At 37.7% G+C, this 15674-nt stretch overlaps 1 protein-coding gene across 1 annotated transcript in view; it reads right to left on the bottom strand.

Moving 5' to 3' along the window:
• Positions 1-1414: 1414 nt before the first annotated feature.
• LOC306991620 (leucine-rich repeat transmembrane neuronal protein 4) overlaps positions 1415-15674 on the bottom strand; it is a 103595-nt gene continuing 89335 nt past the window's right edge. Inside the window, exon 4 of the mRNA XM_079599659.1 lies at positions 1415-2085. Coding sequence (XP_079455785.1) covers positions 1750-2085 — 336 coding nt within the window. The 3' untranslated portion in view covers positions 1415-1749. The remainder of the gene's footprint in view (positions 2086-15674) is intronic.

Here is a 15674-nt window from a genome sequence, read left to right as displayed (position 1 = left end):
TCAGATAATTAAAAAGCCATTTGAAAATGGTTTAGAAAGATTGTTTTGGTCAGAAACATGTTTTACACAAGTATATGAATGTAAACGCTTCTAGCTAAGCTCCATTTCACACACTGTTGTGTGCCAAAAAATAAATTCAAGTATGTGGTGGATTGCCAGCATTTCCACCATCAGCTTTTCCATTAAGGTCAATTACTGTCATAGCGTAGCGACAGTTTGAAGAGAACGCTCTTCAATGACTACCTCAATAGTAACACATCCAGCGTAATGCCACCCCCTGGAGGTTTGTTACAACAGCGTACAACAGGACAGTGCGCTTGAGATGTGTCGCATACTCGCGAAGAAGGCGTTTCTGCCACTGTGTGGTAACTCCAGCATGCTAACCGAGTGAGGGATGTCTGCTCCTCCCCCTTAGGTTTCTACCTTCTTGAAGCTAAAGTGTGTAATTTTTCTGTGTTTAACTAGCTAAATGCAGAGACTATTTAGTAAAAAGTATGAACAAGCAGTTGATTTAGCAGAAACATCAAAATATAGTTTGTTTGTTGGAACATTCTGACCAGCCAACATAGCAACAACCAATGGTGTAAGTTTGGGGGCGTGGTTTTCTGTTTGCCTGACCAATGGCTGATAAAGAGAGTGTTTAGGAAACCTCTTGGAAAACAGTCATTATTTCTGACACTAGTGGTTGCAGAAATTACACACTTCAGCTTTTAAACTTAAAAAAACACATACACACTCACAAGCAAACACACACATACACGATCTACTGAACAGGTAGCCTTCAAAACACAAAGCTTGATGTTTTTTTACTCTGCATTTCAGTACTAAATTCTGCAGAATAAAAAATCAGGCAACACGTCGTCAGCCGTGAACGCCGCTGGCCCACACATTACAGTGTGCGTTAGACACACTGATTCATTTGATTACATTTTGAAAAGAAACACAAGCTTTATGTACATCTAAGAAGCTTGATCTTTGGTACATGTGCACACTGAAAGACCTTGCCATGTGAGACTTCATTTTCGAATTTAATGAATGAGTTTCCTTACACTCAAACAGATCTTCCATCTGACATTCTCATGTCTGGACAGATCTGTCTTTTTAATCAAATAATGACAGCATTTATGAGCACTCCCTGGCAACTAAATGAAAATAACAGCGAGAGGCCTTTGAGCTCTGGTGAACATTAATTTGCTTCTTTTCATTCTCTCGTTCTCACACTCTCTCCCTCTTCAAAAAAAAAAAAAAAAAAAAAAAAAAAACCTTGTTTATTGCACATTCCTATTCATTCTTCACTCAGCATGGGAGAATCACCATTATCTACTCCTCAGAGAAGGCGTCCTAGCGTCGGTGCAGAGCGAGGGCTGAATGAAACCAAAGCCACGTTTAACGTCTCATGCATGTTGCATTGGATTTCAATTTGCCATTGAGCAGAACGGGGACAACAAAACATGTACTGGCCTTTGATTCGGAACAAAGAAAAGATGGAAAAAGACAAATGGAATCCCATTTTCCAGAATACACTACACTCCACAATAGAAGTGTACCGTATGCCAGATCCTCGTGTCCTCCAGCGACGTCGTTGGGAATGATTTTCACTTCTCTATATTCGCGAGAAACAGTTAGCGCGCAGCAGTTTGCACAGTTTGCAGACGCGCAGCTGCGTTAATGCCGGCAGAATGTGGATCACCACCCAGGCACAGCCTCTTTTGAAATTACCCATCATGCCTTGCTATACGAGCGGGGCTGTTAGCGTCTAAAAGTGAGGGTGCTGGTGGAACGTTCTGTTGTTGGATAGTTAATGGAGCGTTCTGTGGTGGGGTAGGGGATGCTGGGCCCCTCCATGGGCGCTCTCTGGCTGGGTGGGGAGCAGGGTCCCGCGGTGCCCGTGTTGATGCTGGGCACTGCCGGAAGGGCCACAGTCTGGATGGTGCTCCTCTCGCGGGGAAGCTCCTCCAGCCCCTCCAGGCTTTGGGGGGGACCATCGTAGCTCATGTTGAGCCGCAGGGGTTGATGCGCCTGGCAGTAGTCCACTATGGGCTGCTCGTACCTGTAGAAGGCCAGAGTGCTCATCTGGTGAGGGACCTGTGGGGGGTAAAGTAGAGAGAGAGCAAGAATGAGAAAAGTTGAAGATTCCTAATTAGAATAATTTAGCCATCAACAGTCATTAAATCGTCATTAAAGGGGTAGTCGTTCAAAAGTGAACATTTGCCATTATTCACTCAGCCTCAAGTCATTTTAGACCTGTATGACTTACTTTCCTCTGACACAAAATGGGAAATTTTGAAGATTGTACGGGTTGCTCTTTTCCATGCAAATATAACGAAAGGGGACTAGATAATTCAAGCTTTAAACAAATAATAATTCAAAAGCACCATGAGTCAAAGTTGAACTCAAAAACAGAGTCAGTCTGATGTGTGAATGAACCATTCAGACTCAAACTGAATTAATAATTAATTTAAAAGATCTGATTCGAAAAAATTATTCATATCAGTCACAGTCATCAGTTAACATGAACTAACGATGGAAAATAGCATTTCTTAATCTTAATGTTAATTCCAACATTTACTAATGCATTATTAAAATCAAAAGTTGAATCTGTAAATTGATTGGTAACACTTTAGTTTAGGGTCAAATTCTCATTATTAAGTTGCTTATTATCATGCATATTACTAGGATATTGGGTGTTTACTAGTACTTATAAAGCACATATTAATGCCTTATTCTGCATGACCACCTTCTACATTCCTTAATCCTACCCAATACTAAACTCAACGAATACTTTACAACTATTAATAAGCAGTAATTAGGAGTTTATTGAGGCTAAAGTAATAATATAGTGAGAACTGGTGTGACCATGTTATTTAATGAACCTGACTTAACATGTACTAACAATGAACAGTTCTATTTTTTTTAATAAACATTAATAAATACTGCAACAAATGTATTGCTCATTGTTATTGAATGATGTAACTGTTAACTAATAGGACTCCATTGTAAATTGTTAACAATCATTCAAACTGGAACTGATTTAAAGTTTCATTAAGAAGATCTGAATCAAAAGAATGATTTGTTTATGAATCAAACATTGCTAGTTCTCTAATGAAGAATTTGAACAAAATCAATCACTGCAATAACGATTCATTTAAAAGTTCAGATTTGAAAGAATGATTCATTCACGAATCTGACATACATTACTTCTCATGAAGATTTTACAACTTTTTGTTGCTTGAGAGTTCCTGGCTTCATTCAATTTATATTATGAAAAAACAAAAAACAACAACAACAGGATATTCATCAATATCTATAGATGTCTATCTATTGAACATATTGTGTGTTCCAAGGACAAATGAAAGACATACAGATTTGGAACGGCATGAAGGTGAGTAAATAATGACATTTTTCATTTTTGGGTGAACTCTCCCTTTAATTAGAGTAATTAAACCACCCCCTCACCACAAGAGTCATTAAATAGTCATAAAATATCTCCGATAATGATTCCGCCACCAAGAGACATGCACACATTCCAACATCCCTCATTCCCCCATCGTTCTCAGCCCACTCGCGACTTCCTCTTTAAGCTCTGCTTCCGTCTGCATTTAGAAGCTGCCTCGTGGCGCCTCGTTTTCAAAGAGGAACCGCGCTGGTAGGGGTAATAGCTTTTTACACCGAGTGCAAACCCAGCATCTGTCTTGCTTCCCAGTGTGTGTGCTGTGCTCGCTGGTGACTCACTCTGTGTATACACAAGAGGCAGAACACACACACGCACACACACACAAACCCCCACACAGGCTTCTGCAGCTATTCCTATGATAAGTGACACAAGCAAATATGTCTTTCCATTTCATGCCGTGACTCTCGGAGAGTCGTTGAGGAGAAACATGCCACATGTGGCTGCCTCACGTGCACTGCAAAAAATATTAACATTTTACTGGAAAATATGACAACGAATACTGATAAAACACTGACTGGTAAATGTCCTTAACACAAGATAAATTAACATTATTTAAATAAATAAAAATATATAAATTAGCTAAAATATTTTTTTTTCTTCTCAGTGTTGTTTACTCTGAAGGAATCAGTGAATGAATCGTTCTTTTGAGCTGCATCTTTTCAATGAACCAATGTATCCAGTTCATAGTAAGCTCAACTCACTGACAACTTAATTTAGTTCTGTTTCTCACACAAAACTATCATATGACTTCAGAAGAGTCATACATTCTACATTTATGGTGATTTTATCATTTTTAAAGCTTATAACAGCTATAGTCACTATAAACTGTCTTCATATGGAAAAGAGTCTTCGGAACATCTAAAATGTAGTTCCAGATAAGGAAGAAAGTCTTTCTGGAACAGATTTGGAACAACAGCATTATATATGATTTTTTCCCCTAATAGGGGTGAGATACATATTAAAATCATAAACAGGACCTATTATGCTTGTTTACACTTTCTTTAGTGTGTAATGTTGCTGTTTAGCATGACATTTTTTTAAAGGCAATCCAAAGAGAGTTATTCTCTTTATCAGTGCACACTGTTTTCCTTAAAACTAACTCCCTGAAATGCTTGATTGTAATCTTGAGTTTTCTTCTGAGAACAAATACGTCACAATATTCCAAATTAAAATAACTCCTGCCGAAGGCATACGCGAAATAAAGGGCCAAGGCTGGGTTAAGTTGCATTAGTAGTCACGGTTGTGGTAAGCAGCATGACATTTCCCAAACACGCTCAAAGCAGTTGACCAATCACAACACACTGGTCCAGTCGACCAATCAGAGCACATTGCACTTTTCAGAAGGAGGGGCCTCATGGAGGAACTAAACAGAGCGTTACTGACAGACTGAGAAGAGAGGTGCTGCAACAATGTAAAATATGTGGTGTATAATGTATTTTTTTAACATTCAGTGGAAGTCTGTTCTAGAACAAAATATAAAGACTTTAATTCAAGATATATTCAATGAAATCTTACTATCCAACACAGTTTTGCTTCTCAAGTGAGCTGATCTTGTTTTCACACAAATACTGATTAAAACACTATTTTTGCAGTGTTCTCATCTCTCGTACTGTCACACGCAATGACAAATCACGCTGAACAAAGTTTCCATGTATTTCCACTGAACGACCAGAGTTCATTGCTTTAAAAGTGGCGAATTAGTGAACGCTTAGAGACAGTGAAGAGCGACCAAGTGCGATTACCGTCACCGAGCACTAAGTGAACATTAGTGACAAGAGCGCTCTGCCGGTGTGGCAGAAGAAGAGATTTTACAAAGAGACTCCTGACAGGAAGCAAAATAAATAAACAACGTCAAATGCAGGCACGACTCGCAAGTGCAAATGAGATGTGTTGTGTCAGCGGATCGGGTTTAAAGCTCTTTGTATGCCACAATTAATCCACTTCCCCATATTCCCCTGAGCAGAGAGAATGGCTTTTGCATGGGCACAAGCAGAATGCACAGCTACTTAAAAAAGCTGCTTTACTTAAAGTGTCATGGGATTTGTTAAGAAGAAATGGATAGTCATATAGGGCCAGTACAAGAGATGTTAAAAGTAGTAAAGCCAACACAAATATACGGAAAGCGATTTTGTAAATACATGCATATTTGTGTTGATGTGTATGCGAAGAGCACTTGCTCATCAAGATACCATTTAACGTGGCCATGTAAATAAAAAAGAAATAAAAAAAGATTAAAAATTGGATATGTGCAAAAGGTCTTGCAATGTAAATTCAACCTTCTGCTGTCCGTTATGTTATGAATACTAATCAAACTACAATATTGTCGAGATAAAATGCTCACTGATGTTGGCTGGATAACTGTACAATATTTAATAAGTCTCTACTATCAAATGTAAATGCAAAATAACTCTTAAAGGGGACCTACTGTGAATAACTCTTAAAGGGGACCTACTGTATTACGCAAAATTCACTTTTACATGGTGTTTGAACATAAATGTTTGACGGCAGTGTGTGTGTACTCAACCACCCTATAATAATAAAAATCCACCCAATCCTCTTTTTTTTAATCCCCATAAATCATAAGCAGTGTCTCAGAACAAGCGTTTGCAGATAGTTATTCAATCAAGAGCAGTGAATGATTTTCTGTTTTCATTTTGTTGTTTAATTCATATTAACAGCATATATAGCAGTAGGTACTGTATATTATGCTGCTTATTTAATACAAATATCTAATATACACATGCAATTTCTTTCCCCGCTGTTTACGTTTACAGGCGTTTATGTGAACTTTGTGTGTTTCACATTGTGTGTATTTGACAGTTTAAGAGCTACAAGACAATGAAAGAGAACTTAGTTTAAGACCCACGAGACTCGCGAGTCCAAATCCATCCAGCTCTCAGAAAACCATATATCAGAAGTTTAGACTGATATGGCTTTAAAACGCATGCAGATAATACACTTTCATTATGATGAAGAAATGTCACATGAGTGTGACTACAATAGAGATGATGATCAAAAACCAAACATATGTTTTAGTTATTGGCAGAGTATCCCAGGCACAAGCTGTACAGGCTCCGCCCTCTTCTGGAAAACGGGGCGGGGAGTAGCGGCTCATTTGCATTTAAAGGTACATGCACGAAAACAGCATGTTTTTCCTTCCACTCAAAAATGGGCATTTACAACATGGTATAACTATAATAAATGATATGTGGGGTATTTTGAGATGAAACTTCACAGACACATTCTGGGGACACCTGAGACTTATATTGCGTCTTGTAAAAAGGGGCATAATAGATCCCCTTTAAAGAAAACAAAATAACTAATTTACTCATTTAAATTACAGACTTGCTTCTCCAACAGCATCTAATATTAATGCATTATATCTTAATTATCATGCAGTGAAGACTGTGCCAATCATTTGAGTAGTTTATTTTACTCTATTTTATTTTATAAGACGCTGCTTTAGCATAAAACTTCAAGCACTTAATTTATTCTGTTAGATGTAATTCTCGTTAGATCTATTGACTGGTTATTAACAAGCAATTATCAATATCAATAATAATTGATCTGTCTGATACAGTATATCAGTCCTTTTGGCAACATCAATCACAAAGAAGCAATCTTGCAAAAGCACAAGGGACTGTGAGCTGATCTATGCAATAATGGTTATTGCATTTTATTACTCATCTGTGTGTTTTGGAGACAAGTGGGTTGGACCTTTGTTCTATGAGGACCCTCAGAAACATCAAAAGGTACCAGGGTAAAAAGAGAGGAGCGCTTGCCAAAATCCAAACCACTGCCCCAGGTGGCTTGAAAAATAGAAAATAAATGAGAAAGTGCTTGGATCATTGTTGTCGAAATGAAAGACCCTTTGCAACTAATTTTTCTTCTCTGACACATATTTTCTGATGGCTTTTCACAATATTCAATATATGAGATAAATATGTATTTACTATAAAATGACTTGCCATTTTAACCAAACAGACATTGTTGGCAAAATGTTTGATGTTTGATGAATAATGCAATAATACATTGATTTTCCTCCTACATTCCTTCTCTGTTAGGTGGTTGGAGTGGAGTGGTTAAAAGCAAGTTTTTCATTTTGATTAATACGAACTTTGAATTATTTGGAATAACATAAACAACTGAGTTAATATTTATTAAAGAGTTAGTTTACCTCATGTTCATAGTTCACACCCTCATGTCGTTCCAAACCCGTAAGACTTTAGTTCATTTTCTGAACACAAATGAAAATCTTTTTGGTGAAATCTGATAACTTTCTGTCCCTCCATAGAGTAGTAGCTATGCAACTACAGCTTTGATGCTTCAAAACGTTCATGAAGAGATCGTAAAACTAATCCATGAGTTGAGCGGTTTAGTCCACATTTTCTGAAGAGACTCGATCGCTTTATATGATGAACAGATTTAATTTAGGTTTTTATTCACATATAAACATTCTTCAACTCAAACATCGGTTGCGGTTAACGGAAGCTCAAGCGTGTTCGCTTGATGTGCGAGAACCAATGAGGTAAATTCTCGTGTTTCGCAGCACGTTTGAGCTTCAGCAAGAGCCAATGAGGTTAATTATCGTGTTTCGCAGCACGTTTGAGATTCTGTAAGAACCAATGAGGTTAATTCTCATGTTTCGCAGCACGTTTGAGCTTCTGTAAGAACCAATGAGGTTCATTCTCGTGTTTCGCAGCACGTTTGAGCTTCAGCAAGAACCAATGAGGTTCATTCTCGTGTTTCGCAGCACGTTTGAGCTTCAGCAAGAACCAATGAGGTTCATTCTTGTGTTCACTCCTGTGCTCTCAGATCCCCATTTGTGTTCTAAAGATGAAAGCCTTATGGGACAGACATTTTCGTTTTCATTTCATTAATTTTTGGGTGAACTATCCCTTTAAGAATGTAAATGGTCCATTTTGATTTGCTATCGACTGAAAGTGACTTCTCTGATAAAGTGAAGTGTCACATTGTACTGAGTTATAATGTGTGTCAGAGGTAAAGAGCGGTCATCTGAGAAGATAAATATTTAGTCCAGGATGTTTATGCTGGAATGCAGTGGACTATAAAAGACATATAAATGATAAACGGGGTGAATCCTGTACAATAAGGCAGACATTTGCAGACATGAGGACTCAGTGGTACCATAGCATTACCCGTGTACTCTCTCCATCTCAGTGGGTTATACACACACACACACACACACTCTCTCTCTCTCTCTCTCTCTCTCTCTCTCTCTCTCTCTCTCTCTCTCTCTCGTTTTATTGCTATTCCTTCCGTCGGCCACTCCCAGCAGATCTGCAGTGAGGTGGCATTGATTAATTATAATATACTAACTACTAACTGTTCCAGTGAATTCTGAACAGTGCATGTACATAAATCTAGACTAATGTGTGTGTGAGGGAGAGAAAGGGTGTGTGACAAGTCATAACTACACCTTTCAGCACGGCAAAGTGACAGACGTGGACCTTAGTCAGGGTAGACACTATATTTAATTTAACACGAATGAAAAATGGCCGTGAGAGACAGACAGACGTACGGTCTGCTCAATGGGTTTCACATGTCTTACAGGAACAGTTCGCCCAGAGCGGATGCCATGAACAGACTTATGGGTCAATGACATGGTGCAGATTCTCATTTATTATTAATTAATTAAAAAATGTATACATTCATACATACATACATGGAGTTAAATACACATCTTGATGAGCATGTTTTAATTACTTCATTAAAATGAATATAAAACGTCAAATATCACAATTGTCCTGATATTATAATGAAGAAAAAGAAAAGCCTCATTAAAAGAATACATTCTTGGAAACCTTAAGCTGGTGAACATATTTTATTATTGATTCTTTATAAGCCAAGACTGAAAACATTTTTGTTGAAAAGCATTTGTCCTCCAAATCATGTTGTAGCCAAAATTCAGAAACATGCTGAATTGTTTTTTTGTTTTTTTTGCTTTAAAGCAACTTTACGGGATAAACAGGAAAATAATGATTCAATGTTGCAAACAGAGTTGAATTCTGCTGTAAAGCAGCAGCTCTAAAAAGAAAATCGTGTCATTGTTCAGCTACAGTCATTCAGTGTTGATTCAGTTCTGTTCAATAACTGTGTAAAGATCATTCAAATATGAAATAAGTTCAATTCATATAAAGCAGCTCAGTAGAAAACAGTGATGTCATTGTCCAGCTCACAGAAATGACACAGACCCTCAAGGTTATTAAGTCTCTGAAAAGTCTCTGTAACATGTCACACTGTGCAATTCACCCAAAACCTAATATTATAAAAAAAATGTAATCTTAAAAAAATATATTTGAATGGATGAATGAATGAAGTTTACCACCATTCAAAAGTTTATTGGGCGATAGGACTTTTAAATGTTTTTTCATTTTCTTTATCTTGGGCATTCGTATTAGTCATTTATCCTCATGTCAGATTTAATTTGATCAGATTTTTTGGCTTATTTATAGTACACAGCAAGTAAAACTTTGTATTGTTGGTCATGTATGCCTGAATACTATCCCACAATGCCTTTGGTCTCACCACAGATGAGGTTTAAATGCTTACTATTCAGCGTCTGCAACGAATCTCCTGTTTTGTTCCCGGTCCCGGGTGCCTTCATTTGGAATGGTACATATTGTGATGTTCCTTAACTCCCTGTCTCCCGCCCCATTACCCAGATGACAACACCATGGCCAACTATACTCAAATCGCTGGGCTGTTTGTCCATTACGGGTGACTATGACAGCAGGGACTCATCAGTATGTGAGGGACATGGTGTCTCTGCCATTCCTGTTTATTCAGAGCTTAACAGGGAATTCTTGTGCCCTGGCCACTAGTTATGCAAATAAGCATGCTCACGTAGCATATTAAAGCCTTACAGTCAAGCTAACACTTTGATTTGTTGCACGCTGCTGGTCTTAGAAGCGTGCCAACTAGCTGACAGCGAAGGCTAATAGATCGCCTGCCGAGCACCGTAAGGAATCTATAGGATTCATTCCCAACATTCAGGCCTTTTTATTACAAGGAGCATTACTGATGTGTGTTTGCAGTGCATTCATGCAAGAGGAAATTTGGTGCAACAATGTATTTACCACGTCTAAGAGGCTAAACAAGGCGAAAGACATTCACCATCTGTATGCATGAGTCATCCTGCTACAGCTAAGCATGCACGGTATGGAATCTGCTAGATCTTTAGTTAATAAGGTGACAAGTACGATAAGCAATATTGAATCACTCAGGTTTACCAGGACAATCTGCATGTGATAGGGATGCACATCCGAGAAGATGTTTCCGCCTTAAACGGACACGTTGTGCAAATGCGATTGTGTTGCATTTAGAATTCTCCAAAAATAATATTCTGTCATTGTTTACTCTTCTGTATGCTGTTATTTTTTTTTTATAACTCAATAAAAGAGTTAGATATCACCATACAATGACAAAAGGACTAAAATAAAAGTATGAAATAAATAAATAGTGACTAAAACAAATAATTGTGAGGTAGTTTATAAGAAATATTGTTAAGAGAGATTGTGAGATATATGAAGTTGCAATTCTGAGAAATAAAGTTCCAATTACGCTGCGATTGTTTTGTTATTACACATATCTCATCATACAATTTATAAAAGTACTAAAATAAATAAATAAACAAGTAATTTAAAGTGTTAAGTGGTATAAGCAGTTCAATTGAGAGGTCGTTTTTAATTAAGAGACATTGTGAGATATGAAGCTGCAATTCTGAGGTATAAAGTTGTAATGATGAGAAATAAAGATGCAGTTGTAAGATATAAATTCACAGTTATGATATATAAAGCCACAATGTGATATTTACCGGTATATGTACACTAAATATAATGACAATTCCATCAGTCAGAATTATGAAAAACAGTCACAATTATAAGAAAAAATAACATTTCGAGAAATAATATATTGCAGTTGTGAGAAATAAAGTAGCAATGGTGAAAAATAGTCACAAGTTAAAAGAAAAATACAAATGAAGAGATATGAAGTATGGCATTTGTGAGAAATTAAAGGGAAAAAAACTTTTTTTTTCATACTTTTATGGTGGGAATTTTTTTTAACAATTCTTTGGAAGTTGGCAGCCCCTATTCACAATGAACTACTGTATAAGGCAAGAGTTGCATAATGATTCTTTAGATATTTCTACTTTTATGTTCCATGAAAAACAACGTGGGATAGAGAATAATAACAGAATTGTCATTTTTGGCTGAACTATCCCTTTTAGTTTGTTTACAAAAGCAGCAAACTGGCACCAGGGCAGGACGCGCAGTTACAAATTATCTTCACAATGGTTTGGCAGAAGTATTTTTGTCGCTGTCGAGAGAGTTTAAATCGTCCCTGATAGGGCTTAAAAGTGTTTGCATGCATGTGCGTGTTAGTGTTGCATCAGGGTGCGTGAAAATTTAATGCAGCTGTTCTGAGTAGAGGAAGATGACACAGATGTTGCACGGGGAGCCCGTGTGACACTAAAGACACCAGACACGCTTTCAATGAAGTAAAACACATGTCTGAGGGCGAGTTCGCCTGAGCAGCATGAAATTTAAACAAGCGGGAGGGGAAGAACACGTTTAAGAGAGAAAAGACACTCTGAAATAAAACGGTTAGTTTGTGGGTGCAATTTTTCTTTAAAGGGGACATATTATGCCCCTTTCTACAAGATGTTATATAAGTGTCAGGTGTCTCCAGAATGTGTTTGTGAAGTTTCAGCTCAAAATACCCCACAGATAATGTATTATACCGTGTTGTAAATGTCGATTTTTTTTAATGGAAGGAAAACCGTGTTTTCGTGCATGTATCTTTAAATGCAAATGAGCTACGGCTCCCCGCCCCCTATCCTGAAGAGGGCGGAGCCTGTACAGCTCATACCTCAGATACTCTGCCAACAACTAAAACATTATGTTTGGTTTTATCCCGGGTTAGGGTTGCAGTTCTTCATCATCATGAAGGTTTATTACGCGCATGCGTTTTAAAGCCACATCAGTCTAAACTTCTGATATATGGGTTTCTGAACACACACACCCGAAGCACGCGCACCGAGAGCAGGATGTCAGACGGTGCGTCCCGTGAGCATTAAGCTAAGTTCTCTTTCACGTCTTGTTGCGTTTAAGCTGTCAAATACACACAAGGTTATGTCAAACAAAGTTGACATACACATCAATTATGCCTGTGAACATAAACAGCAGGGAAAGAAATTGCATGTGTATATTAAATATGTGTATTAAAGTGAAAGCAGCGTAATATACAGTATCTACGGCTACTGAATATACTGTTAATATGAATCGAAAAACAGAAAACACACTGCTCTTGATTGAATAACTTTAGTAGCATTAATAAGAATACATTTCTTACTTGAATGCTGCTGTTAAATGCTCTGGCGAGGAGATAAACATTCAAGGTCCTCTTTAAGGACGTAAAAACAAGACGACAATACAGATTTTAAGAAATGCATCTAATAAAGTAAAGCATTTTTTCCAGAACTTCTGAAGTCTCAGTTGATTGGACAAAAACCTAATTAACCCCCTGAGGTCGGCAAACGCGCGGGCGCGTTTTGCTCGTTTTTTTTTACATAGCAGCAAAATAGACCTAAAATACTCCGTCGGTTTTGGTCATACAGACTTAAGAAATATGAAAAAATTAGCTGTTAAATGTCTACTTTTTTATGTGTCCACTTACAATCGAAATAAAACATTGTGCTTTTGTAAAATAAAGAAAGTAAACAGGGAGTGCTTTATGCCTCTCCGTCTCCGTGAACTTTTTTTCTGAAGCACTTCTCTAAACTCAAATAAAACTCAGCGAATACTATTCACTCAGACATGAGCTATATATCTCTATAATCATTTAAGTGTGTAGTTTTAAATTATCTAATTCAAATCTAAAACAAATATTCTCTGTTTATGTAATCTATATAAAAAGAGCGAGAGATCAGCTGTGCTCATTATCGTTCTGGCACCTCATTACTCCGCTAATGTGACACGCCCATCGAGAGCGCGCGCTATTCAAACACAGATAATCTGGAGCAACACATGCAAACCAGTCAACGCCCACAACAGCTGGACAACACACTCGCTGTGAGGAATAGCTCTGCTAATAATATCGTGATTATCCTGGAAATTTTACCTCAAACGTGCTGGAGTAGCCGAACAACGGACCCAGCTGCAGATCATCAGTAAGTGCTTTGTTCTAATCGCGATATGAACTGGTGTCTGTAATCCGCAAAAGACTGTTTAAATTTGAATCGCGTTTCTGTGTTTGAATGAATGAACGGCACATGTGCATGCGTTTGTTTACTAACGTTACAGCTCGCGCGTGTCTGTGTGTGTGAATGAAATATCTATTGCCTACTGAGATGAGTAAAAATCGACTGAATACGTTGAAATAAAATGTCTTTGTATAAGCAACGTTTTAAACTGCAAATTAACATTTATGCCCTAATATAGGCTATATTATAAAAGACGATATGTTACAGACGAAATATGAAAGAAGTTTGTACTGCCACATCAAAACCTAATTTCCAAGGTGCAAACAAAATCTTAAAAGGTCAATATAAGCCTTCTCTTTAAATTATTTTTGTGTTTTATTAGTGACAAATTTGGGGAGAGGATAGCCTACATAATCCAAAACTTTCTGAAAATACGAATGAGAATTAACTGCACAATTACTAGAAATGTTTACCTTGGATATTATACAATTTGCAAGCATTACACAGTTTGTGGAAAAATACACTTTTTTTTCAAGATGTTTCCAACTCTGAACCAATTCTGTAGATGTGTGTGTGTGTGTATGTATGTATGTGTATATATATATATATATATATATATATATATATATATATATATATATATATATATATATATATATATATATATGTGTGTGTGTTGTCTTTGCATTCTGTGTGGCTCAGTGACACACTCAGTGAAAGGCTCATTAGTATGCAGCATTAGCAGCTCTTCTTTGTCTTCTCCAGGTGTGAATGAGGACATTATTCATGACCTTCTTGGATCATTCACGCCCACCTGCATATTGCCTTTCCAAACAAAAAGTGTCTTACAAAATTTAAATCAATCTATTGTTTAATGTGAACGATTAGCCCGGATGATTTTCAGATCATTTTGAAGTAAATACTCTAGCCGACAACATCCATTAGTCAACAGTATTGTGGGAATATGTGAAGTTGGTCGTTTGTGGTCTTATATCAGAACATTTAAGTTTGAGTTTTTTGAATAACCACGCATAAATAATATTCTCTCAAAAATGCAAACATGTACATACATGTTGCTCACATATTATGATAGACATGTTCGTGCTAAATAGAGTGTAATTACACCTTTGCCATTAATATGTTTATAAGCAACTGAAAAAAATAAAAATATCAGGGCATTTCAAAACATCTCAAGGACCCCAAAAACACCTTAGACTCCAGAGGGTTAATCTAGTTTGTGTTGATGGCCACAATGAAAATACAAGATTTGACTCATCGTGCATATCTCCGTCCCTCTTCGTGGCAGCGCGCCATCTCCCGTCATCCTTTGAAGAGGTAAGCTTCGTCTGCCCGCCCCCGAAACTGCTGTGTCCATCCGTCCGAATCTACTTTCATTTTCACTCTGTCTAGCTGATGAACATTTCCAAAAAGTAAAAAGGGTTTTTGGCTCTGTGGCAGCCGCCCCTGTCAACTTTTAATCAGGGATATTGAAAAGGAGTGTGTGAACGGGCCTTTTTAAGCTGGGGCTAATCAGACATGCCTCCGTGAACTGGACCGACGCCAGGCCTGTTTGAAGACCTCGCTCTGTCTCTGCCTTTGTTTCTTTCCCTACTACTTTCTCTCTCCCGTCTGATTTCATTTCAGAGAGGCAGATTATCTGAAATGAGGCATTCTATCTGGAAAAAGGCACTCAGGATAAGCCTTTAGTGAAGATGCTTCTGTTTGAAAAGGATCGATGCGGATTGTCTCTCCCTTCTGTGCATCTTAGTCCTGGCTTTCTGCTTTAAGGTGCTCTTGAGGAGGAACCAGAGAGAATGTACTGTTCTTTGGTAAATGGACAAACCCCCAATTCTAATAAATGGAGCTTTAGACAACAGGTTATGTTCTGTTGGCGAATCTTCTTGTCTGTTTAGTATGCTTCTCTCCACCTCAGACGGTACGCCCACAACCCGTCCACTGACTGTCTGATGCAAATTGCACGCAAAAATGACATGA

This window comes from Phoxinus phoxinus (assembly GCF_949152265.1).
Source record: "Phoxinus phoxinus genome assembly, chromosome: 23".
NCBI lineage: Eukaryota > Metazoa > Chordata > Actinopteri > Cypriniformes > Leuciscidae > Phoxinus > Phoxinus phoxinus.
Note: the sequence above shows the minus strand (reverse complement) of the source record. Positions and strands in the feature narration are given on the sequence as shown.